The 23,821-nt window shown below is 42.4% G+C and overlaps 1 protein-coding gene across 7 annotated transcripts in view; it reads right to left on the bottom strand.

The window, feature by feature from the left end:
- The window catches only part of RUNX2 (RUNX family transcription factor 2), a 315,354-nt gene that overhangs the window by 128,321 nt on the left and 163,212 nt on the right, over positions 1–23,821 (bottom strand). For all 7 annotated transcript variants that reach the window (XM_053913595.2, XM_071219668.1, XM_053913599.1 and 4 more), the window contains one exon: positions 13,016–13,177. In XM_053913595.2, the coding sequence (XP_053769570.1) occupies positions 13,016–13,177 (162 nt within the window). The remainder of the gene's footprint in view (positions 1–13,015; positions 13,178–23,821) is intronic.

Here is a 23,821-nt window from a genome sequence, read left to right as displayed (position 1 = left end):
ATCACACAATTTTACCTTTTTTACAGTATGTACCCCTACCCTGGATCATACTTTCTTATCTTCAAATGCCTATCCCTCCCCAGTAACAGCTGACATGTATTGAGTACCAGGCATTATTCTACGGGCTTTACATATATTAACTACCCTTTAGTCTTCATAACAGGTTGGCAGTATTATTATTATTAGCCCATTTTACAGGTGAAGAAATTGTGGTGCAGACAAGCGAAGTAACATACCCAAGCCCACAAAGCTAGTGAGTGCAGAAGCCTGGATTTGAAGACAGGGAGTCTGGCTGCAAAGACTGTGTCTCGCCACGACACCATGGCCAGTAGAAAAAGCTCCCTGAGCCTTTCCGTGTCCTTGCTCTATCTCCAGTGGCTAGAACAGTCGCAATTAAATGAGGTAATTTCATATTAATAATTTGTATTAATAATTTGTATTATTTGGTAATAATTGGTACTCATGAAGATTTTTACCATGTGGTCATAAAATACCAATGATATTTTGATAGCAATGTTCCACTAACAGAATCGTGGTCATTCTAATCATATTTTCTCGAACTATGTCTACATTATCTACCATAGCAAATCTGGTCCTCTGACCCCATTTACTCTATTATTAACAGAGTTCACCGGTTCTTTTGTTTTAGTAACCTTTAGCTTGTAAGATTCTCGTTTCTCCAGTTAGATGAATTACACTTCATTATAACCCTTCCCAGGTAAAAATGGTGTAACAGGTCAGTTACATAAAACCACACAAGGGCATGTAAAATGCCAATAAAATAAAATTCCCTGATATTAAACTAAAGCTGGGGTTCTTAAACCTGTCTGCATCCTCTCTCTCACACACACACACACACACACACAAGGCTTCACCTTGAACAGAAGTTCAGTTGTGGTCAAGGTTTAAATGCATAGTTCTTTGGCATTAATTAACCCGATCTTAGGTTGCTTCTCTTCAGAATCAACTGAAGTACAAGACTAGCTTTTCTTGACATCTATAGTAGATGTTCCTATTAATTTAGTTCATAAGTCAAATACCATAATAGCCTTTATCTTATTATAAATGAGAATTTATTCAGAATAAGTATCTGGTTTTCTGATGTGTTGATTACTGAAGCTTTCTATGATAAAACTCATCCTTTCAGGCCTTATTTTAGATTCACAGAAGTTCAAAGCTTTATGACGTACTTTAGAGAATATCTGGACCAATAACTCATTTTACAAATGAGGAAACTAAGACACATAGAAGTTACGTGAGCTGCTCAGAATGTCAAAAGTAGATGACAGGTTTCTCAGTTCCCAACCAAGTACTATTTCCAACACAATGCCAACAATTCGGAGTGTTTAGTCACTGTGCCACACGCCTGAGATTTGGAAGAAATGTTTTCTGATAAACAAAATTAGGTAACACAATTGTATCGAGCAACTGCTATTTAATCAGTGTTGGGTTCATTTTGAGATGCATGTCACAATTTAAAAGCTCCAATCATTTGCTGGATTAGAGAGATTATCTGAGGCTTGACTAACCCTTAAAGGGATATTAATCCAACTATATCAATAATCACTTTGGATGTCAATAGCTTAATGCACTAATTGAGACACAGATTGTTAGATCTCAGCCTGAATGTTTCTTCCTCACCACACCACAAAAGAAGACCCAACTGTATGTTGTCTACAAGAAAACCACTTTAAATAAAGACACAAAGATAATGCAGAGCAATAAGAAAGCTCACTAATTGCTGGTGGGAATGCAGAATGGTACAGCCACTTTGGGAGACAGTTTTTTACCAAACTAAATATACTTTTACTATGTAATCCAGTGGGTGCACTCCTTGGCATTTACCCCAAGGAGGTGAAAACTTCTGTCCACACAAAACCTACACACGGATGTTTATAAGGCATTCATACTACCTGTGATATGGTATGGTGTTACTGAATATAGACTTGGAGTAGCAAATATACATTGCAAACTCTGAGGCAACCACTAAAACAGGGTTAAAAAAGAAGTATAACTGATGTGCTAACAAAGGAGAGAAAATGGAATCATATAAAACCCTCAATTAAAACCACAAAAGAAAAAGAGTAAAAGAAAAAGTAGGATAAAGAACATGGGCAATTAAGAGAAAACAGTAAGAAATATGGTAGATATTAATCCAACTCTATCAATAATCATTTTCAATGTCAATGGTCTGAATGTACTGATTGAAAGACGGAGGGCGTCAGAGGGAATGAAAAGCCAAGACCCAACTGCTGCTTCCAAGGTGCAGTACCTGTGACTCCTACCAACCTTTAAAGTCAGAAAGAACTTTAACTTTCCCTGTTAACCGTCTGAGGGTCAAACTCTTTCCTTTTTGGAACCTTTTGGTCAATATTCCACTGCACTTTTAAACAACACTGAGAATGCACTGTTTTCCTCTGGCGCGGTGTGGGAGCTTACAAGGTTTGTTTTTTTAATGATGAGTGCCACGACACTATTCAGATGCTTTTTCTTTTCCAAGTCTGTTTTTATTTCCTTTGTAGTTTTTATTTAGAGAAGGTTCTTCTTAATTATGCATGAGTTTATTGTGGCCACATCAATGGGCTTCTTATTGATTTATCATGAATCACTGCCCTCCTTGGCACAGGGCAGAAAGTTCATAACCATCATGATATTTGTTGTTATTATTCCATTAACCACCGCGGTATTACTAATTACCACGGGGAGCTAGAACGGTGACTGCTTTGGTTGCGGAAAGAGCGGTGAACCTTGGGTTCAGAAGCACTGGTCTTATTCTAGTCTGCCATGCTTGGTTGCCACGTTGCTAAGTTGGTCACTTCAGGCCAGGATCTCTCTGGCAAATATAGGGCGCCTTCCTGCTGAAGACATCCTTTGAGATATTCAGGGAAATGCTGCCTGAGCAGTATTTTATTTCAATTTACATTACTATCATGGATTTAGAGATTTATACAGTTCTTAAGAATCACGTCAGAAATGATCATCGAGACAGTACAGTCAAATGGGTTCCTAGACCTGCCCCAGAACAAGTCATTAAATTCTAACTCAGTTCAATAACGTGCCTTCCTGTTGGTGTTTTAAGAAAACAAACCAAAAATAAAAGGAGTCTGAAAATGACTTTGAAATACTCCAAAAAAATACTTGGAACAATTAAAATTAAAGTGCTATCATTTGCATTTTCTCATATAGGATTTGAATTATAAGAGAAGCTTTTTACATGTTCAGTCACCTCTTTCCAATATGTCTTCCTAGGTTTCCCTTTAGAACCATTTCGGTGCATTAACAAACCTAAACACCAACTGCAAACAATCATGCAGCTTCTCACTTCTTTTCCCACCGGCAGGGACCAATCACCGTTCCCTCAGAAATCAGTGCTCAGCGAAAACCCAAAATGGTACTAAGACTTGGGGGTTTCAACGGTCCTGTTTTTCTTGAAAAAGCAAGTGGTACCTTAGCTGATATTTATTAAGATCCCAAATAACGGGCCTGCCAGGACTCTTTATCTGTGCGAGTATATTCATGCTCATGTGATGACGAGGCGAGTACGTGCACATGTGCACAGGTGTGTTACAGCATAGAGCTGACAGTGTTGCTTCCTCTAAAGAGAGTCAGGAATTTTATGATATAATAACTTGCTAGGAATGTAATTGTGGAGTGGAATATGAAATTCAGGTGGATGGCAATTGTCATTTGTCTCCTATGCAGTCCCACTTCTGGACCTAGGAGCCCCTTCCTAACGACCGTCCGGGCATAAGGAATCCTGGAGCCCGCCGCACTGAGGTTGGGTAGCCCTTGCTCAGCTCCCCATGCTGAGTTCTCCCCATGAGCATCTACAGGCAGAGCATGAAAGGAGGAGTTACACCGAGAGATAGTGGAGGATTACAAGTCCAGGCCCTTCGCCTAAAGGAGCTTTCCAGCTTGCTGGGGCAAGATAAGACCTTATATATTTTTGTCCTATCTTACGAAACATTATGAAACCACACATGTCAACAAGTATAATTTTCCTTCAGTTGAAACATGTAACTTTTGAAGCAACTCAGACTGAAGTATAATCTGAGCAGAATGGAACCGATTTTTGTTTTTAATTTCCTAAAGGAGAAGGCTTTACGTCGGTTATGCCGAGGAGCAAAAGAGATCTCGTTTCACTAAAATCCTGAGCGTGATTTGCATATTCTGGCACCTAGACAGGCTGTTACCAGAGTGTGACTGTGACTGACTGTGTCATATTTGGAGTATGTCATCTCCTAAGGGAGACTAAAAGTTTCCTGAGGGCAGAGACAATGTCCTCTATTCACTTTTATTCATTGCCTACCTAAGCTCATTTTAAGTATATACCAAGTGTTTGTTGAACTGACTTGAAATGATTGAAATGAATTCCTTCCAGGTAGGAAGGAATGAAAGAGGCCTCTGATATATTGGGTGACATTATAAACATCCAAAAAGTTCCTGAGAGGCAGAGACTCTTACCTGAATTAAATAAGATAAAGTTAACAGGAATAACTATAAATTATCACACTTGGAACTAAAAAAAATCCGTACAAGTAAAAGACGGAAGAAATGCAGCTGGACAGAGGTGGCTAACTGGAAAAAACTAAAACATGGTTACCAAGGAACCGAGGCCACTCCCGCCTGCATCAACGGAGGCCAAGAACAAAGGAGCTCCGTTCTGGGTTCTGGCGCTAACAAGGGCGCTGACACACTGCGGCATGCCCAGGGACCGCTGAGTGGGAAGGGGAGATGAATGGGGAATCTAGGAAAAATTCAGCCTGAAGAAGGTAAGCCTTTCTGAGAAATGACAATTGTCAAAACCAGATCTTTTGCTTTGTTTTAGGGGAATAGTTTTGCTTCGGTTTACAGCCTAGTTAAGGTAATTTCTATCATTTTCTCCGAAAAGACTTTGACACTTTATTACATGATGGCTATAATTAATGTCAGACTCTAAATTAGAAATAAAAAGTTCTATTTGATCATTTGGTTTCAAGCTGGACCTAAAGTATGTTTTGGCATTATTACTAACTGTTAGCAGCAAGTTCTGGAAACAGATGTAGTCTTGATATGTGCTCTAAATATGAAACACATTGCAAAAAGACTTGGAGATAAAAATACATACTGCTTATGCGCACTCTTACTGTGCTATTTCCTGTCTTATCACCAACAAAAGTTTCTCTCGTTTTGCCCTGTCTTTGTTGTTCCAGGTGAACAAAATCTTCTTTCTTCTTTTTCCCTTTTTCCTTCCCTTTTTCTTCTACATGCTTATCTTCCCTTTTTTCCACCTTCTTTCTAATATTTGTTTCAATAACCATTTATTGAGCACCTACTATGTGCTAAAAACTGTGCTAGGTTGTAAGGATTCAGTAATAGGTAAGACACATGCCCTGGCTGGTGTGGCTCAGTAGATTGAGTGCCAGCCTGTGAACTAGAGGGTCGCTGGTTCAATTCCCAGTCAGGGCACATGCCTGGGTCTTGGACCAGGTTCCTGGTGGGGGGTGTATGAGAGGCAACCACACATTGATGTTTCTGTCTCTCTCTTTCTCCCTCTCCTCCCCTCTCTAAAAAATAAACAAAAATTCGAATATGTAAGACACAGTCACGGTCCTTGAGAAGCTTACCCCCTATAAAAGTGGAAAGGCATATAATCAAATTATGATAAAGGAAGATATGTACACATTAGAGGTGTGCCCAATGTGCAGATGAGAAATGGATGCATGTAGAGGAAAGAGTAATATGAGGAAAGTGGAGGACAGTGGCAGGTGGGAAAGGGATGTTGGAGAAGGACCATCAGGGCCGTGCCCCACGATGCAGACAAGTGGACCGGCATGGAAGTGGGAGACAGCACGGCATACTGAAGGAGCTCCAGGCATCCCTAAGAGAAAGGGAACATCCTTTGCCTAGGAGAGTTGAATATTTGAGAAGGCAGCTAAGTAGCCACATAAATGGATTGTTGATTTTTAGCTGGGTCTGTTCTGTTCTTGAATTGGCATGAATGACCACCTAATGGTAAATGTTTAGCAATTCGTCTACGGGCAAAACTAAAGAAACAATTGAATTTAAAAATGGACCAAAGATACGGAGAGCCATTGTCTGGACCATTTGGTGACAACTGCTGTGGCAGAGAAGTGTTTGTCCAGGAAGGAATGCACGAAATACTTTCTAAAAGGAAATACCACTGACAAAGTCAGCGACGAAGGGAAATGGTGTGGTGGTATTCCTAAGTTCAGTGAGAACGGTTTTGATGTTTTTAAAAATATCAGAACATCCCTATAATGGAATTTTCAGTGGTAAAAGGAAATGAGCTATCACGCTATGAAAAGACAAAGAGGAAGCTTTAATAGCACATTGCTTAGAGAAAGAAACCAGTCTGAAAACTCTACATGCTATGTGATTCCAATTACATGACAACCTGGAAAAGGTAATAATGTAGAGGCAGGGACAAGATCAGTGCTGTGGGGGCAGATGGGGAGGGACGAGCAGGCGAGCACACGGCCTTTGTAGAGCGATGCAACTGTTCTGTATGACTCTGTAATGACACATACACGGCATTTAGCGCTTTTGGCAAAGCCCATAGGAGTGCACAACACTGAGAGTGAATCTCCATGTAAACTGTGGTTAACGATAATGTGCCAACATTGGTTTATCAATTGTAACAAATGCAAGATGTTAATAATAACTGAAGGTGGGAGGGGGGTGAACATAGCACTCGATTTTCCTGTAAACCTAAGACTGCTCTAAAAAAAATAACGTATTAATTTAAAAATAAATTTATATAGTGGTATGTTTCTACTCTTTTGACGCTAATGACATAACTTAGTTTTTTACAAGCATTTATTCAGGAAGGCAAGCTTTCTTTCCTAAAAGTCCTAAGAACAACAAATCCCTGGCCAGACACCACCCTCCTCCTGGCAGAGCCTCTGAGACAGGTGGATGGGCACTTTTGAGTAACTCACTCACAGAGGCCACTGAGGCACAGTAAGTTCGCTGACATAGCTGAGAACAGTGCCTAGAATCTTTAGTGACAAAATGAAACTAAAACTCGGGTTCCTTCAGCTAGAATGCCTCCCCCCTTTTCTCGGATCCCAGGGGACCACAGAAGCCACTGTGTCATTACAAATTTAACTTCAGTACTTTTGGTGAAGTGAGCTGCAAGCTCCCAGGTTTTCTTTTAAGAAAAGAAAGGGATCGCAGCAAATCTTTCAATAAAATTTATAACCATGTCTTTGCCATCCCTGCATAACCACAGGTCCTTCCACTACTAAATCTTTTCTCCATGTGTGCGTGATTATACACGCATCAAAAATAAATCCTCACAGAAACATCTGACAAGAGCTATGGACAAAATCAAAGGCAAGCCATGTACACAAATTTCATTCTGAGCTTTGGTACCTCAGTCTAACTACAAATAACAGGAACTAGTCGTACAGCCAAATTTAGTCCACTTTGTGAGCTGGGCACACTGTCCCCTACTGACCTAGCAGGAATGGAGACCACTTCTTGGGTCCTCAGCACCAGTAACTCAAAGGTTACAGCAAACCAAGGTCCAGGTATGCCCTGAGCCTGGACCCACTGCAATAAAATAAAAACACCCTCTGCTCATGTCAGAAGATAGCCTATTGTTCGAGAAAGCAAGATGAAGTTCAACTTACAGAATGCAAAAATAACCCAACAAATCATCACAGTTGTTGATATAACACAGGAGAATATTGAACATTCAACTGGTAACACAGGGCTCGCCTTTCTTTAGGGTCCATTAAATGTAATATCTTCCCCTTCTGTGGCCTCAAACATAGAACGTCTTCAAACTAAAAGTGGCTCCTGTTCAACTGAATCACTCGCCTGTGGCTGCCGTGGTAGAGGTGCGTCTGCCAAACAGGTGGCTCTTAACAAAGGGATGGTTCTGTACTAAAAAGTAGATGTTCTACTGTTCGATTGTACTGGCTTCAACCTTCTGGTTTATTAGTACAAATTGCTGGAGTTTTCCTTTTAACCTCTCTTCAGGTGTCACTGCCGCCTAGGAATGAAGTGTGGCCCTGCTGGAAAACCGTCCGCAGCAATGCACCACGTAACTGCAGCTGCTGCTTGCAAACCTTGACTCAGAGGACGTGGTAGAAACTCAGTTACAAGGGCCATTGAACAATGAACTTTATAAATGCCACCAATTTTTAAATTACATGAAACCATCCTCCATATATACCTTTAATGATCAAATGGGGTTTTTTTCCACTGGCAATTTCTAGATGTGGTGGTGGTAATAAAATAATGTTAGTAATTTTATTTATTACACTAATGCCTATTCTGACCTTTGAAAATATTATAGTTTAGTGACTAAGAGTCATAAAAACGGAGACATCTCAAATGTCCTGTGTAGCTGATTAAGTGGATTTTTTTTGATATTCAAATATTTTGAAAGAAATTCAAGACTATTTGCTTAAATGGAAAAAAAAAAAAACATTCTTCAAGACGATTACAGTTCTGAACTGTCTCATGTAGGAAAGACCTACACACACAGAGAAAAATCACCCATACATGTACTGGCCTCTCCAAGAGTAACTGAGGCAGAAAACGAATAGAACCCTTCCCTTGCATCCCTAACTCCTGTATCCCACGTCTCCCAGAGACCCCCAGAAAGCATCAGAGGGATCCATGGGTACAATGACAAAAACCACAGAAAAAAATGCCTGTGTAAATCCCTTCTACCTCATGGATGCCAGAGTGACTTAGGTTAGCCTGAGCCACTTCCCACAGATGGGTGGGACAGGGGAGGGGTTATTCACAACCTAAGTGTGCTCTCCTTGAGCAGGCCAACAATAGCTCCTAATCTGACCCATACGTCAAATAATCAGGCTCAATAAACAGTTGTGCTTCTTTTCATAGTAGGATAATTACATAAAATGCATCTTGAAAGTCAGTAATTACTTATTTACACAGTATTTTGTAGTGAGCTCCAGAAAAGTAATTATAATCTTTACGGCAAACCTCACGAGTGCTTTGAACATCAAAACCTCCATGGGCGATAGCATTACGATGATAAAGACACGCTGTGGTTGGGTTGTGGTCGGGTTTACTGGTCCTCACCTTGCCACACCTTGCTCTGTAACTTGGCTACCTCTGTATAGTGAATATTCTTTTAGGACCATATATGATAAAATGAGATAATGTGTAAGATCACCCAGGATCGGGGCTGCTACTTAAATACAGATTACTATGTGCTGAGGCCACAGCTCCCACAGAGAGGATGGTGTGGAAGGGGGACAGGTCCCTACAGGGCTGTTTCCGCACTGTCACGCCTCCTTCTAACGAGGTGGACCCTATCAGTCAGTTACACAGCAATAATTTACTGATCAGTCATTAACCTCTACTGGCTGCTATTGTTCTTGTTATAATATCTAAGGCTGTCCAAGCTTAAGAAAATATCTCCTGAACTTTGTATTGCAGCTATGAACTTGAAGACATCTGGTTTTGCATCTTTTGTTGCAGTAGAGATGGTGGGTGACATACCATTAGGAATATTCTTTTATTTACACCTTGCTTCCCTACAGAATTGAGGGAGACTATAGGAACTATATACCGTAATATCATTGCCATTACTGTAATTCATTAAGTTCCAGCATTTGTAGCCACGCTTGAAAAATTACTCAGAAGGCAAGCTACCCAAAAAAGGAAGCTGTAGAACTGGATCTCTGAAAGTCTTTCAGTCGATTAGATCAGGGTCTTTCTTTGGCATGGTCCTTCAGGATGAAGTAGAATTTCTGTAGGAGCACATCCTTCTGAAAGGTCTTTCTGGTTGCTTTTATTCCTATGTTCTCTTACGTGTAAGTGTCACTTAACATTTTCTATTGTCCAACGTTATAACTGATTAGTTGTTTTCTTTCGGGGTTTTATTGACATGGTGTGTGAACGGCTCCCCATCCTTTTTAGCTCTGTAAGTATCCGGGATAAATCTACGGAATGGTAATGATGACAACGGCAGACATGGACTGATGCTTGCCTGTGCCAGGTACGGCAATAAGTGCTTCACGAATGCCTGTGGACATTAACTCACTGCAAAGGGTTTTATTTTAAATATGCTCTGTGGCGCTCCATCTCATAAAGCAAGCAATACTGCACAAAAAATTTAGATTTTAATCTAGTTAATATATTTCAGCCAGGGCTTGCCCGCAAATTACATAGAGACATACAATTTTTACAAACCAGTTTTAGCTTCCTAAGGTCAGCTGTAGTCTGCGGTGTGTGGCAGGCCTGTCCTAAGCATGTTACATAAAGCATCTTATTGAATCCTCACAGTGACCCTAAGAGAGAAATATATCCCTATTTTAAAAACAATAGAACTAAGTTTCAGAGAATGAAGAAACTTGTCCTGTACGTGTATGAGCTAGGATTCAAACCTGAGTCTGACCCTCTTGTCTTACTGTACGTAAGTGAGGAATTTTCTTCTTTCTCACCCATGACGGTGTCAGGGTTTTTTGTGCATCCCTCACATGGGGAGGTGAGAACACAAACACTCCACACAAACACATGGACTATTCTGGAAAGCACTAACAGAGGTGAATGCAGGACTGCTTAGAGATGGAGATGAAGGCTGATGTTTCCGCTGCCAGTGTGACAGAGAAATGGGGTTCTGGACCTTAGGGATGGCTATCGATGTTGAGAGGAATAATACCGAAACAGAAACTACGCAACTTGGCACCGTGGAACCTGAGAGATAGGCCCGTCTCCAAGGACTGGTCGCCAGGGAAGTGAAAAAGGTGCTCATTCCAGGTAACTCGGTCCCTCAGTCCACCAGGTAGCCCTGTGGGGTGTGGGCACAGCCCCACACAGGAGAGCAAGCTCATCAGCATTCGTTCTGTTCCCTGGCAGCCCACGCCCAGTTCCCTCCTCCCGTTCTCCCATGCTGACCGAAGGGATTTTCTGTTCTCTTACTTGCGTGTTTATACAGAACCTCCCACCCCAGCACCATGTAACTCTGCCAGCAACAACTCATAGAAATGTTTGGGGCGGGAGGAAAAAACTGGACTAAACTCAGTTTTAAACTAGTTTAAAGCAGAGGCTCCTTCCTACCTTTGGCCTCAGATCAATGAACCAGTTTTCGCTCCTACCACCTCCTCTGTTTATGGAGTGTTTTCAGCGATGGCCGGTGAATAGACTCAGTATAACCTGGCTGTCCTCTGTTACACATGCAGATGACAAACAGTAGTGACTGCACTAGGGGCAGCATTTTTTTCAGGTATTTTCCATGTCTTTCCCATTGAATTCACATGTCAACAGACCTCAGTGAGAAAGTGCTGTGGGTGAGTGTCTCTAAAGCTACCAGCACCCCCAGAAGCTTTCCTTCTGGGTCCTGCCAGAGGACAAATAGCGGAGCTGCGGCAGCCACACCCAGGTAGGCAGCTGAGAGCCCCAGAGGACCTTCAACAGAAGCAAGATGGCCCAAACCTGCCCTGACGAGTGAGTGTCACGGTGGCCAATATGTGAAACAAAGCAGACTTGGTATAAGACACAAAAGGAATGACCAGAACTGACTCAACACCACCCAACACTGTGTCTCTGACTCCACATCGGCCCTCCATCTCCCCCTGTGCCCTTCTCATCCTTTCCTGTGTCTAAAGGAAACGGTCATTCCAGGCAGGGAAATGATAACTGAAATTCTATACACTGCACAATTCCCCAGTAAAGGGCATGTGATTCACGAAACAGCAGTCCTCAGGAAAAGTGGTGACAAGGTTTTCCAAAGAATCTTGCGGTTCTCCCTCCACCCCTCTCCTTTCCCTACTCACCCCTACGGGAGTCCATCTGCTGCAGAAAATGTGAAGGCACTAGGACCAGAGAGCCCTTTCCTGCTATTTGCTTGAGAAACAAAGCCTTCCCTCCTCCCAAGTTGAAAGAAATAAAGGAGTCTGAACTAATCAAAACCTGCAAGCCTGCTGGTGGAGCTTCAGCTTGTCAGTGATGCAACTCAGCGGAGTGAGTAACGGCTTCGAGCTTTGCAGAAAATAAGAGAGAGAGAGAAACAGAGACAGAAACACAAAGAGAAAGAAAGAGAGGCATTAACCTGGCCAGGAGTCAAACAGGTGCAGGGAGCCCGAGCGCTGAGACGAGCGTCTGCCAAATCAGGGTCCAACTGTGTGAGCCTCTGTGGGCCCACCTCTTTCTTTAGGGGGGGGGCACTGCTGCAGTGTGTCCACTGGGGGTGTCCTGAGAGATTTAGTTTTCATTCACAGGACTCCTACGGTTGGCCAAGGGCCTTTAAGGCGACTCATCAGTCTGAAGTTTTCCTGGACACGTTCTGGCTCTCTGTGATGAGTTCTCCGTGATGGAGAAGTGGCCTGGTTGTTTACCCCCCGCGCTTCCACCATTAGCCACAGGTGTTCGTGGTGCCTTTGGAACAGTGGACGTGTACGTGCGGGGGCCGCCACCCTGAGAGCGAGGGCAGTGTGCTGTGCGATTCACAGAAAGGCTGCCTCGGTCTTGAGCTGGCTGCTCGGAAGCCACAAATTGCCTTTTAAGACTCTTCCAGGCCTCACTGCACTTGAAATAACTAGATAAGGATCTTAAGTTTGCAGGTGCTCTCTCTTGAAACTGGTTAGCTTGGACTCTTGGGATTTGAAAGCCTTTAGAAAGGAGGGCCGTGCCCTAACTGTCATTGCGTTTCCAGGCAGATGTTAGGAAAAGAAAGGAACACAAGCAGAGGAAGGCCTGGCCTGAGACCCTCAGGAGAAGGCCCTCGTTATAGGACAAGTGCCCACCAACGGGGCTCCCGTGCATCGGGACTCAGACTGGGTGGCATTAAATATCATCTTAAGAGAATTATGCCACCTCTGGAGGATTTTCAGTCTCTTGACTTAAAACGTTAACATATTGGATAACCCCGTAATTCAGAAGACCCAGTCTGCCGGGTGTCAAACACTTGCCCACATGCGTGTAATAGAGAGGTACTGTGAGCATAGGTAAGATAGACTTGGCCCTTCCTGCAACCCCAGCCCACCCCTGCCTGGGAGTGGGTTTGCAGTGAAAGTGCGGTCTTTACCTGAAATGCGCCTGGGCACGTCGGTGATGGCAGGAAGCCCAGTGCCCCGTGTGGAAGACAGCGGGGTGGTGGAGTGAATGGACGGGGACGTCATCTGGCTCAGGTAGGAGGGATAAGACTGGTCATAGGACCACGGTGGGGAAGACTGTGCCTGCCTGGGGTCTGGGAGAAAAAAGACAAATCTTTAGTATACCAGCTGCTGTGAAACCAAAGTTAGAAAGAAGAAAGCAGAACCAAAAAAAAAAAGGGAATACATAAGGTCTCTCTATTCCCTACAGCCCCATCCTCTCAGGCCCTGCACAGCACAGAGCTTGGTAGACTATGGGAGTAATAAAACGGATCACACACAAGGGCTATTTGTCTCTCACATAAATATTTCTGTCTGGGAAGCCTAGTGGTCATCAGAGAACAATCTGCTTTGGTTATCTTTACAAAGCTGAATCCCACTTTATTTATTTTCTGTATTTTCTAATTTACTCCAGTGAACATGTATTCCTTTTTCTTTTTTAAGTGACAAACCGTGTTGGACAATTAACGTGGTTAAAGAACAGGTAGACTGCTGCTTCTTATAGCTGCATATCCAGCTACTCTCTTCCAGACATGCGTTTTGGTTTTCACATGCGTGATTCCATAATTTTAGCACAGTCCCCTTTCTCTCCAGGCAGGTCAATGGAATGGCACTTCTGGCGTGGGGTTAAGAGGTTGCGGGTAAAGATGAGAACAGAGGAGGCAGCAGGTGAGAAGGACAGAACGCAGGGGAGCTGGTTATATCATTCTCAGGGTAAAGTTACTCCAGAAAATAACCTTTACGAAAAGACAAAACTTAATTTCAAAGTCAACTACTGTTAAGAACTGAAAAGCTGCATTACCATCCAGACAGTAAGAAAATGACCCAAAACAGGAGAATCCAGGGAGATGTCTCTAATCCTATTGGAATCTGTTTAAAAAGATGTCACGTGTTTGGAATGTGACCTAGTGTTACCTACAGTCACTGTAATAAAAATAGTGGGCAGCCAACTTGTTAGGGTTAACTGTTGAGCATTAACAATATTTTTTGATGTATCTCTATGGAGTTTCTTGGAAGGACAAACTCAATTCAGGGCCAAGAAGATTTATCAGAACAATCAGTCTACATAAGAAAAAAAGGTAAATTTGCTATTCGTTTCCAGGGCGAAAAAGGTGTATTATTTCAAACTGTTTTGTTCTTACTTGAAAGCTAATCAAATAGAGTCATAAGCCAATTTCTCTTAGCATTTCTTTTGCTAAATTTAAACATTTTTGTTAATTTTTAACATTCTAATATACCAGGCCATTCACAGGAACAGCTACATGTATGAGAATATCCATGGACTTTGGGATGTTCCGAATTACGTTCAAGGTCTGAGACTTCTAGTTTCGAGCTGTGTGATTTGGGCTAAGTACTCAGTGGCTCTGAGCCTCAGTTTCCTTATCTATAAGAGGGGATGGGGGAGTAACAATATCTCAATCACAGGGATGTGAAAATCACGTGAGAAAACAATGCAGAGAGGACTGGCGTAGGAGCCACTCAGTAAGTGTTGATTCTTCTCTTTAAAAAACACCTCTTGGCGACACGGGGTTGGTTCCATGGTTAAAACACATTGACCCTGGAGTTCATACATCTGTAATAGGGTTAAATTATTCCCACATCGCCCATCAGCCTCTGACTCTGAAAAGCTTAATTTTCAACAACTATTAATATATGTGAGTAGTCAATTCGGGTTTAGCTCTAAAAATAAAAATAACAAGACACTGGTTTTTCTAAGATGATTCCTCTTTTAAAGCTTTTCAGTTTTTTATATAGTCCAAGCCATTCAGGTTCAGCTATGTCTTGTTTATTTGTTCAATTCAGAAACAATTTATTTAAAGACTTTCTAAATAGGACGAACTTTTCTTGAGTCAAAATAATTAAACACATCTGGGTATTTATCTGATATTTACTCTATCAACAAATATATAGAAAAATTTCATCCAGTTCAATTTTAAGAGACATTTACCTGAGTTTGCAATTTGAATAGAAGTACAGTACTACTGTAAATGGTTACCATAAACTTTTCCTTTAGAAATCTAAAGGCTACTTGATCGTTAAAATAATGAACTTTTGTACTTTAAAATGTTCAAGGCTGAGATTGTATAGATTGGCAACACTTCAAATCTGAGTGAGTGGTCCTTGTTACATATCTGATACTGACTTCCTTGCTTTAACCATAAATGTAATTCATTATTCAGAGAAATGGTAAATGATCTTCAGATGGAAAAAAAATGCATTCCTCACAGCACCAGAAGCAATCTAATAAAGGCAAGGCCTCCTTTCAAGCAACATTTTCAACAGACAAAAATTTCAAGACCTACAGAGCGGACCGAGTTGAGCGCAGAGTCACATTTGGATTTGAGTTCTAATCTAACTTCCCCAGATGACTTCCTGAGCCTGTATGCTCAGTTGTCTACTGTAACACATTGTTACCAGTAGTATGGGGGGCTCCCTGCCCCCAAATGGGGAAAACAGAAAGAAATGTAAAGAATAACTACAGTTACTAAAGTTAAACGTATCGCAAAGGAACCAGGGAACTGATACACTCTTTCAGATCTGCTTGTGGAGAAAGGCACCTTAGTGCTGAGCAAACGAGTCCAGCTCTGCTCTTTACAAGCTGTAAGGCCTCGGCTGTGTTAGCATGCTCTCTGTGCCTTAGTTTCCCACAAGGGAAATGAGACAGCACAACACGGGAGAGTGAATACAGCAAAGTGGTTACGTGTACTCGGCCAGGCAGACAAGCCTAGGCTTGAATCACGCAGCTCCCCGCTGTGCTAACCAAGTGACTTCAACTTTTGGGGCCTTAACAGCTCATCTGCAAAATGGGGATAATGATGCTTATTGGAGTTATTGTGAATATTACATGAACTAGATCCTATAAGTTATCTGGCACTCTTGGCAATATTAAGTATATAATAAATAGAAGAGATTATTGCTATCTGCAAAATGAATATAATAGTAACTACTATTATTTTTGTTTGTAAAATTAGATGAGATAATGGAAGAGCAAGCATTTGGATAACTGTAAAGTACTGTATTAAAACATTCTCTGGAGGAGCTCACGTCTTCAAGGCTCTGCTGTGTGATATGGGGTGTTTCTTAATATTGCTGAGCTTTAATTTCCTCACCTGGAAAACGGGTATGATAACACTATCTCAGAGAGTTGTGTGAGCATTAAATAACATAGAGTGCAAATTACCATTATTACCCAAAAAAATTAAAACTCCAACTCTAAACCATCCAAGGTAGCTAGATAGCCTAGTGTTATCCTTGACGATTTCCAAGATCCCATTCAGCACAATTCAGCATCGTGCCTGGCACACAGTAGGTGCTTGATAAACAACCACTGAACGAACTTTCCAGGGTGGCTTGAGTGAACAATGGAATTTTACATTAGTAGTAATTAGTCATTTTCTAACTTCCCCTATAAAAGAAGTTACATCAGTGAGGTTTCAACTTTTATGTAAACTTCCTGACTGCCAGAATATATACTATTCAAGGACAGTTTTAACTTTCAGTGGAGGGCCTCCCTGAAGATATCCAAGATTAGCAAAAAATAACTTCTCACTATCCCTAACCAAGTGAGAAGATCTCTCGTGGTGGGTTTTTGTTTTATTTTGTTTTGTTTTTAATCTCTCAGAGGGTAAGCTGCAGTCCAGCCATTCTCTTTCAAGGCTGCCACCCTAACGCTCTCTGATAATGACCTACTTAAGAAGACAGAGTTACTAAAGAAAATAAAACACGAGAACTGCCATGTGAGGATCCCTAGATTTTAGTAAAAGTAATTTTAAAAAGGGACAGCAATATTTTTAAACCTTTTTATTCAATTACGGTTGACATAAAATATTATATTAATTTGAGGGTACAACATAGCGATTCAACATTTATGTAATTTATGAAGTGATCACTCCAGTAAGTCTGGTACCCATCTGACATGATACCCAGTTCCTACAATATTACTGACTGTGCTCCTTCTGTGGGGCAGCAATGTTAAAAACAAACGGTGGTCTCCAGGCACCCAGGGCCTTCCCCAGTGCCCTGTGAAGGAGCCATCCTCAATCCCAGCTCCACCGTTTCTGGCCTGGGTGATCTCAGACAAATTATATAACCTAGCTGAGCTTCGAGTTTGCTAATCTGTGTCATGGGGATAAACAGACCTCCCTACTTAAGCTGTTACGAAGATTAAGTGAGATAACATAGTAACAAATTTAGCACAGAAAAGAACCCAGTAAATATGCAGCACTGTTAAAACCTATGCCTTTACAGAACCTTCATTCTGTGCGTATGTTTCCAGCCCATAGACTCTTACTGCACAGAGGACGCTTACAAAGCTTCCTACAGTTCCGAAGCCCACCAGTGGGAGCCAGTACCTGTGTCGGCCCTGTCAATGCCCAGTACGATCATTCATTCAATCTCAATCACTTCCTTCTTAGTCTCGCTTCCTCCCAGACCGAGAAATGCTAATCTATTTTGGTGTGTTTTCTAATACTGTACACTTCAACTTTTTTCAAAATTCTAGTGGAGAAAATGGCTATAAAATATCTTGACTTCCTAAATGCCCAATCACAAAAAAAAAAAAAACCCATAACCCTATCATAAATGTATGATTAGAGCCTATTTGCTTTGTTGTGGACAATTACTAAAGTTTACAGTAGAAAAAAGTCACCTTAACCTGATCTCATAAAAGATTTCTGAACTCAACTTCCTGAAGAAACCTGAGACTTCTGAGATTCACTCTTAACTTGAATGAGTCAGAGCAGGTGACAAATGTTTTTCAGGTATCGCCCGTCAAACCTAAGGTTACTACTGATAGGGAAGCACAGGGCCCAGCTCTGAGACAAACCTGCTAATTAACCACTAACAAACAAGAAACTGTCTTTATCTCAGCCTCCGGCCCCACAGGGCTAGAGTAATCCATTCCTTCACTCTACCCCATCCAGAGTTACACCGAACCGTTGGTCTTTTTGAGTCGGCAGAAACATGGAGGGAAGTACCATGTCTTCCCACTCTAACATAAATAAGAATACCCTTGATTTTTGTGTCTCAGAGAATACAGGAGCCAATCACAGTTTTGATGTTATATCCTGGGTGGCCCGTAATCACCTATGGGCACCCACAAATTTTGCGAGAAAAACTGAAGTCTATTTCACAGAAATTTTCAAAAGAGATGAAAACTACTGTTAAATTTTAAATATTTTATGGTGTTTTAAAAACTATAATCCATGGTTTTCATGGCAGTCTTCAGAAATAGTGTCCATATTACTTTTATTACTATATTATAGAAATTCAAAACCATGACATGTTTTTATATAGATGAGACAATTTAAAAATAAAACCCCGGGTGGTGGGATTTTTATGGGCATATCCTCTAGTCCTTTGGGAAATTTGCAATTTAAATAAGACGCCACCCCTATTTCTCCCAAACTTCTCTCCTAGCACCCCAAAAGGGGGTTGTAAAGGGAAGTCTAATCGAATTTGACCTGTAACAAACTTGAGAGAGAAAATCAGATCTTTCCTATATTATGGGCCTGTTGTACTCACAGGCAGGATGTGACTAATCAAAATGACTAAATGGGAAAGACGAGAAAGAAGCAGAAGGAGGGCAGAGCAGGGCACCACCCCCCACACCACCCCCGGAGACGAAACCAATGAGAAAACAGTCCCCAGCTCTAACTGCGAAAGCATGCTGAGGACCACCCCCGAGTGTAGAAGGTCAGGCAATTTATTGGACACCTCAGACCTGCCTTCCAGAAGAAACTGAGATCTCGTTTGCAAGAGTAGACCAAGTCTAGCCACTGAGAGCTCAGGTTCAAGGGAAAGGAACCTGTCCTTTGACAGGAGGAGTCCTGTCAGCATCTGTTCCAAGCGAGGCACCGACCCTCTCGCACAGCTCCTGCCACACTGCACTGTGTCCCTCCACACAGCCAGCAGGGAAAAGGACACCAGGCATCCGGAGCCCGCACGCCCTCGGCAGCTTCCCTCCAGCTCACTCAGTCCAGGGCAAGGCTCTTCCTTAGCTATTCCTTTCTCATCAACAGAGTACAAATGGTCATAACTGCCACACTCACGGGACTTCTGAGGGGGAAAACTTTTTATGTAGTTCTGGTGAATCAGCAAATTATCCATTTTTACTGCGATAAACAGCTCCTGTTTGCCAACACGGCAGTGTGATGGTCTAAGAGACAGATAAGCAACAGAAGGCATTTCTCGCCTGAAAAAAGCTTACACAACTACCGGGAGTTGGGGAAGTAAGACTAGGAGATGTAAAAGAATTCAAAACAGTTCAAAGCATGTACTTGTGCCTTTAAAATAAGCTGTGCAGATAGAGATAAACCACAGAACACCAATGTCGGAGTGGACTTTATAATTTCTCCCTCTATGGTGGCCTTCCTTCAGCTTAAGCTCCTTGGAGATCGGATACTTCTGCTTTCCATTCCGTAAACCTCCAGAACATCAAAGAACAGAAGGCACCATAACCAGGGGTTGCTCATAAATGTGGGGTGGGGAAGGAGGGTTCCCGCGTCTCAAGCTGTCTTTGCATCAGGCAAAAAATGGAGACAACCATTTACGTAATTCTGTGGTGTGAGAAAAGCAAGCTCTCGTCTGGGAGTGGGACCGCAGCTTCGGAACTTTGTAACTGGAATGGGGAAAAGGACGAGTGGCTGTGTGTTTCCTGAAATGACATGTAAGAGTCATGGCCTCTAAGAGTTGTCCTACTTTCAAATGACTGAAAAGCTAAATTTCATGTCTTCATAATTAACTCTAAACACTTAGGGCCATGAGAAGAGAGGAAGGAAGAGGGCAGATGGTTAGAAAAAAGGCACCCTAGGAAAATGAACTGACTCCGGGAAGACACGGGAAAGTCTCTTGTTAATAAAGTTTGGGGGAGAGCAGAGCGGTCAGAGAGCTTCGTGAAGCCCAGCGAAAGGTAAGCGAGGACAGTCGGCAGCCGCTCTCAGCAGGCCTCCTTCTGTAAACGCCGTGGTTAAACACGTGTGGGCGCAAAGAGGGCCTGCTCCCCTGAGGCCACTCACGAGAAGGCACGCCGTGGACGTGGTGCCGAGCTTCATGCAGAGATGGGAGGAAACAAGTCAACAGGGGCAAAACCTGAACCGGCACCCAAAAGGCTTCTTCCTGTTTGTGCTGCCAGCAGGCTCCTGTGTGATGTGACATGACACCGGCCAGCGACTTCTGCCAAAGCTCAGTGTGTCCACAGGGAGCGCCTGCTGCGTTTGGGGAGCGGGGTGCAATCACACAGACCCACATCTCTCTCCCCCTTACCCTCCACTCACTTTTTCTTTCATCAGTACTCAAATCAGGCTGTGCAGACCTCAAATCTTTCTCGAGGAAACTGGGTGATTTAAAATGAACTGTATAATACAATCTACAGGTCTAAGATTATGCCTCTCAATTGCTATGAGGGTCAAGTGAAGTCAATACTACTAACAGAAAGAGGCAGATTTATAATTTCCTATTCTCTACTATTTCTGTCATATTGCTATCATTCATAATAAAGATAAACTAACATTCATGGTATAGATAATATATTCATAGTATATGAAGTCCCATTTTAAAGCAATTTATACTACACACTACATGTTAAATCCATGTCATCTCTAATAACCCTTTAGCTGGACTGAATTTCTGAATAAACTTTCCCACTTACTTCTGGTGGTCTTGACCAACAGAAAACACAGTCCTAAAACAAGCAGGTTCCTCTGAGCACAGGAAGAGCCCTGGACTGGGGGCTTTGGCACAAACTGTGCAGTTGTGCACCAGTAATTTACCTTCTCTGAGTCCTACTTTTTCCCCCTGTACGATGAGAATTAATGGGTTATTTCTAAGATGTTTTCTAGCTATGAAATGCTATAATCTAACCACTCAGGAGATAGCAGTTGCAACAGAAACTACTAAAGCTTCACCAATGCCACCTCGATCGATTTAATACCTTTGTTTAAAAGAAATTACTAAAACCATGCTGACTTGGGCTGACTTGGGTGGCTGTGAAACGTAGCTGACAGCGGCTGACGTCATGGATCTCCCCACAAGGAGGACTGGGGCTCACGTCAGCAGAGAAGACACCAAGAGCAGGACTTTGATCCCCTCTTCTCACCTGACAGGGGATTTCTCAAACCGACCAAGGTGGCTACCAGAATCACTTAGCAGAAAACCAACACAACTGAGTCATAGAGCTTTAGACTGAAGTTTGAGAAAGAAAGAAAAAAAAAAAAAGCAGCAAACTGGATAAAACTGGATGCTATGTAGGGCCTGCCAGGCATGACAACAGGTTATGTTACAATAGGAGAAGAGGAACTTAGTAAATCTCAGGAGACAACAACAGGGAAGAGAATAAGAAATGGTATGTATAGCTTAAGACATCATATCCTGTAAGAAAAGTGTTAAAAGAAAATCCAGAAGGAAGTTGAATTATTAGGACAAAGTAGTGAGAAGTGCCTTTTAAGTTATCATCAATTTTTGGCTAAATGGAACTCAAATGAGGGGACTTCCTTATTTAAAAAAAGAAAAGAAAAGAAACCTAACGGAAGAAACAAGAGGTTCTACCACCTGTCACACACACTTGACCTGGCCTCAGCCTTGGCACATCCTGGATCTTGAAAGTAAAGTCAGCAAGGAGAGGGGAAGAAACTACAAACAGGTAGGACCAGAACTTGAGATATGACTGGGAGGTGGTCCTGGCCAACGGATGTGACCCTCAGTTCCAATCACAGTTTTGAAGTGGGCACAATAAAGTCAGGTTCAAATAAGCTTGGTATCAACATCCAGTGTGTTATAGAAGGGCCCAGGCATGGTGGTTCTGGCTATCTGATAGCTGACAGTATCCACGGTTCTAAGAATTGTCTTCCAGTCACTCATCCGTCATTCAAAAAATATTTATTGGATGCTTACTCTGGCCCGGTGCACTGGGGATGTTATGGCAAAGACGGACCTAACTAACCTCTGCCCTCATAGTGTTCAGTTTGGCAGGTGAGACTGATAATCAACTATGGTACAACTGTGGGAAGTGCAAAAATGAGATGCCCTTGACATCCTAAGAATGTACAGTGGGACTCCAACCACGCCTGGGGGTCAGGGAAGGTTTCCCTAATGATGTGGCGACTAAGCCAAGAACGGAATGACAAACAGAAATCTAGGAGCTCGTAGGCGGGGATAGGAGAACTTCTGGAAAAGCGAACAGCATGTATTAAGTTCCTGGGACTGAGGCCGTATAGTGTTGGGGAGAAGTTGAGAAAGCCAGTTTGGTTGGATTACTGACAAAAGGTTCAAAAGAGTGTGACGTGGGCCTGGAGAGCAGGCAGGGAGGAGCTGGGCCAAGCAGAACCTGCCGGGCCACACTGGAGGGGCAATGGAAGGTCACGGAGGTGTTTATAAGTACGGCGTGACACAGTCAGATGTGCATGTTTAAGACCTCCCTCCGGCAGCACCGTAACAGAAACAAGGGGGAAGCCAGTCCAGGACTGGGCACACAGGGAAGGGTGTGGAGAGAAAACAGAAGCTGAAATGGGCACAGGGGTGGAGTCCAGGAGCTGCACTCGGGCAACTGGGAAGAGCCTAGGGCACTTAGCTGCCCCCACACATCATCTGACCATGAAAATGAGCCTTTCTGAGACGCCCCTGGCTGGATCAGGCTTGGCTCTGGGTGAGCAAGGTAAGCCTCGGGTAACTGGCCTTGGGCCTGCAGCGGTGAATTAGGCAGGCTCCACCTGGTGCATTCTGGTTCAGAGGTAAAGTCGGGGCGTCTGTACATTTAATGAGCTCCCCAGATGATGCTAATGTACAACAACGTTTGAGAACAACGGCCATAATTTTTACTGATGACAGTTATAAAAGAAAATTACCCAACACTATTTTGATTTAATCTTCCCTATCAAGAATGTTTTTTCAAATAGAAGGAGCAGAACAAACATGCTTAGAGGAAATTAAGGCCTGAGAGAGGTAAGGAGATAAGGGAAAGCAATTTGCTGCTTTAAACGCATTAAAGTTTCTCCTCCAAGATGAATTATACCCACAAGGTTGCAAGAATTCGTGGCAACTGGTAGGCAAAGGGCTTCTAGTTAACAGAGCGTGATCTACAAAGTTCTTCTGTGTATTAAGTAAAATATGTCTCCTTGTAACCCCACTCACTACTGAGCTTAGCTTTGCTCTCTGGGATTACTTCTCCACGTGACAATTATTAAATTATTTGAAAATAATGCCTTTAAGGTTTACTCTACAATATTTAGTAGTTTGACATTCTTTCACCCCATTTACCTTATTCTGAAAAATGGCACAGCTATTGGCAAAATCTAAGTTTCAACTACAGCTGCTCCTGGACTTCTGATGGGGTTATGTCTTGATAAACCCATCATAAATTGCAAATATCCTAAATCAAAAATTCATTTAATATACCTAACTTATTGAGCATCATGGCCTAGACGGTTTCTACTGCATAGGTATTGCTTTTGCACGATGATGAAGTTGAAAAATTGTAAGCAGAACAATCATAAGTTGGGGACCATCTGCCATTGTTTTTTGTTAGGGTTTTGTTTGGGTTTTTTTTTTTTGAGCCATTGTTGTTATTGACTTGCTTGCAGTCCAGTAAGTTACTAAAGTGACTTGCAATTCCAACAAGTCCCAAAATCCTTAAGTTACTTTCAATGGTCTGTGTGCAATAGACTGTGAACTTTTCACCTTGATCACCACAGTGACCATCAGAAAGCAGAATGGGCCCTGGCTGATGTGGCTTAGTGGATTGAGTT

This window comes from Desmodus rotundus, chromosome 11 (genome assembly GCF_022682495.2).
Source record: "Desmodus rotundus isolate HL8 chromosome 11, HLdesRot8A.1, whole genome shotgun sequence".
NCBI lineage: Eukaryota > Metazoa > Chordata > Mammalia > Chiroptera > Phyllostomidae > Desmodus > Desmodus rotundus.
Note: the sequence above shows the minus strand (reverse complement) of the source record. Positions and strands in the feature narration are given on the sequence as shown.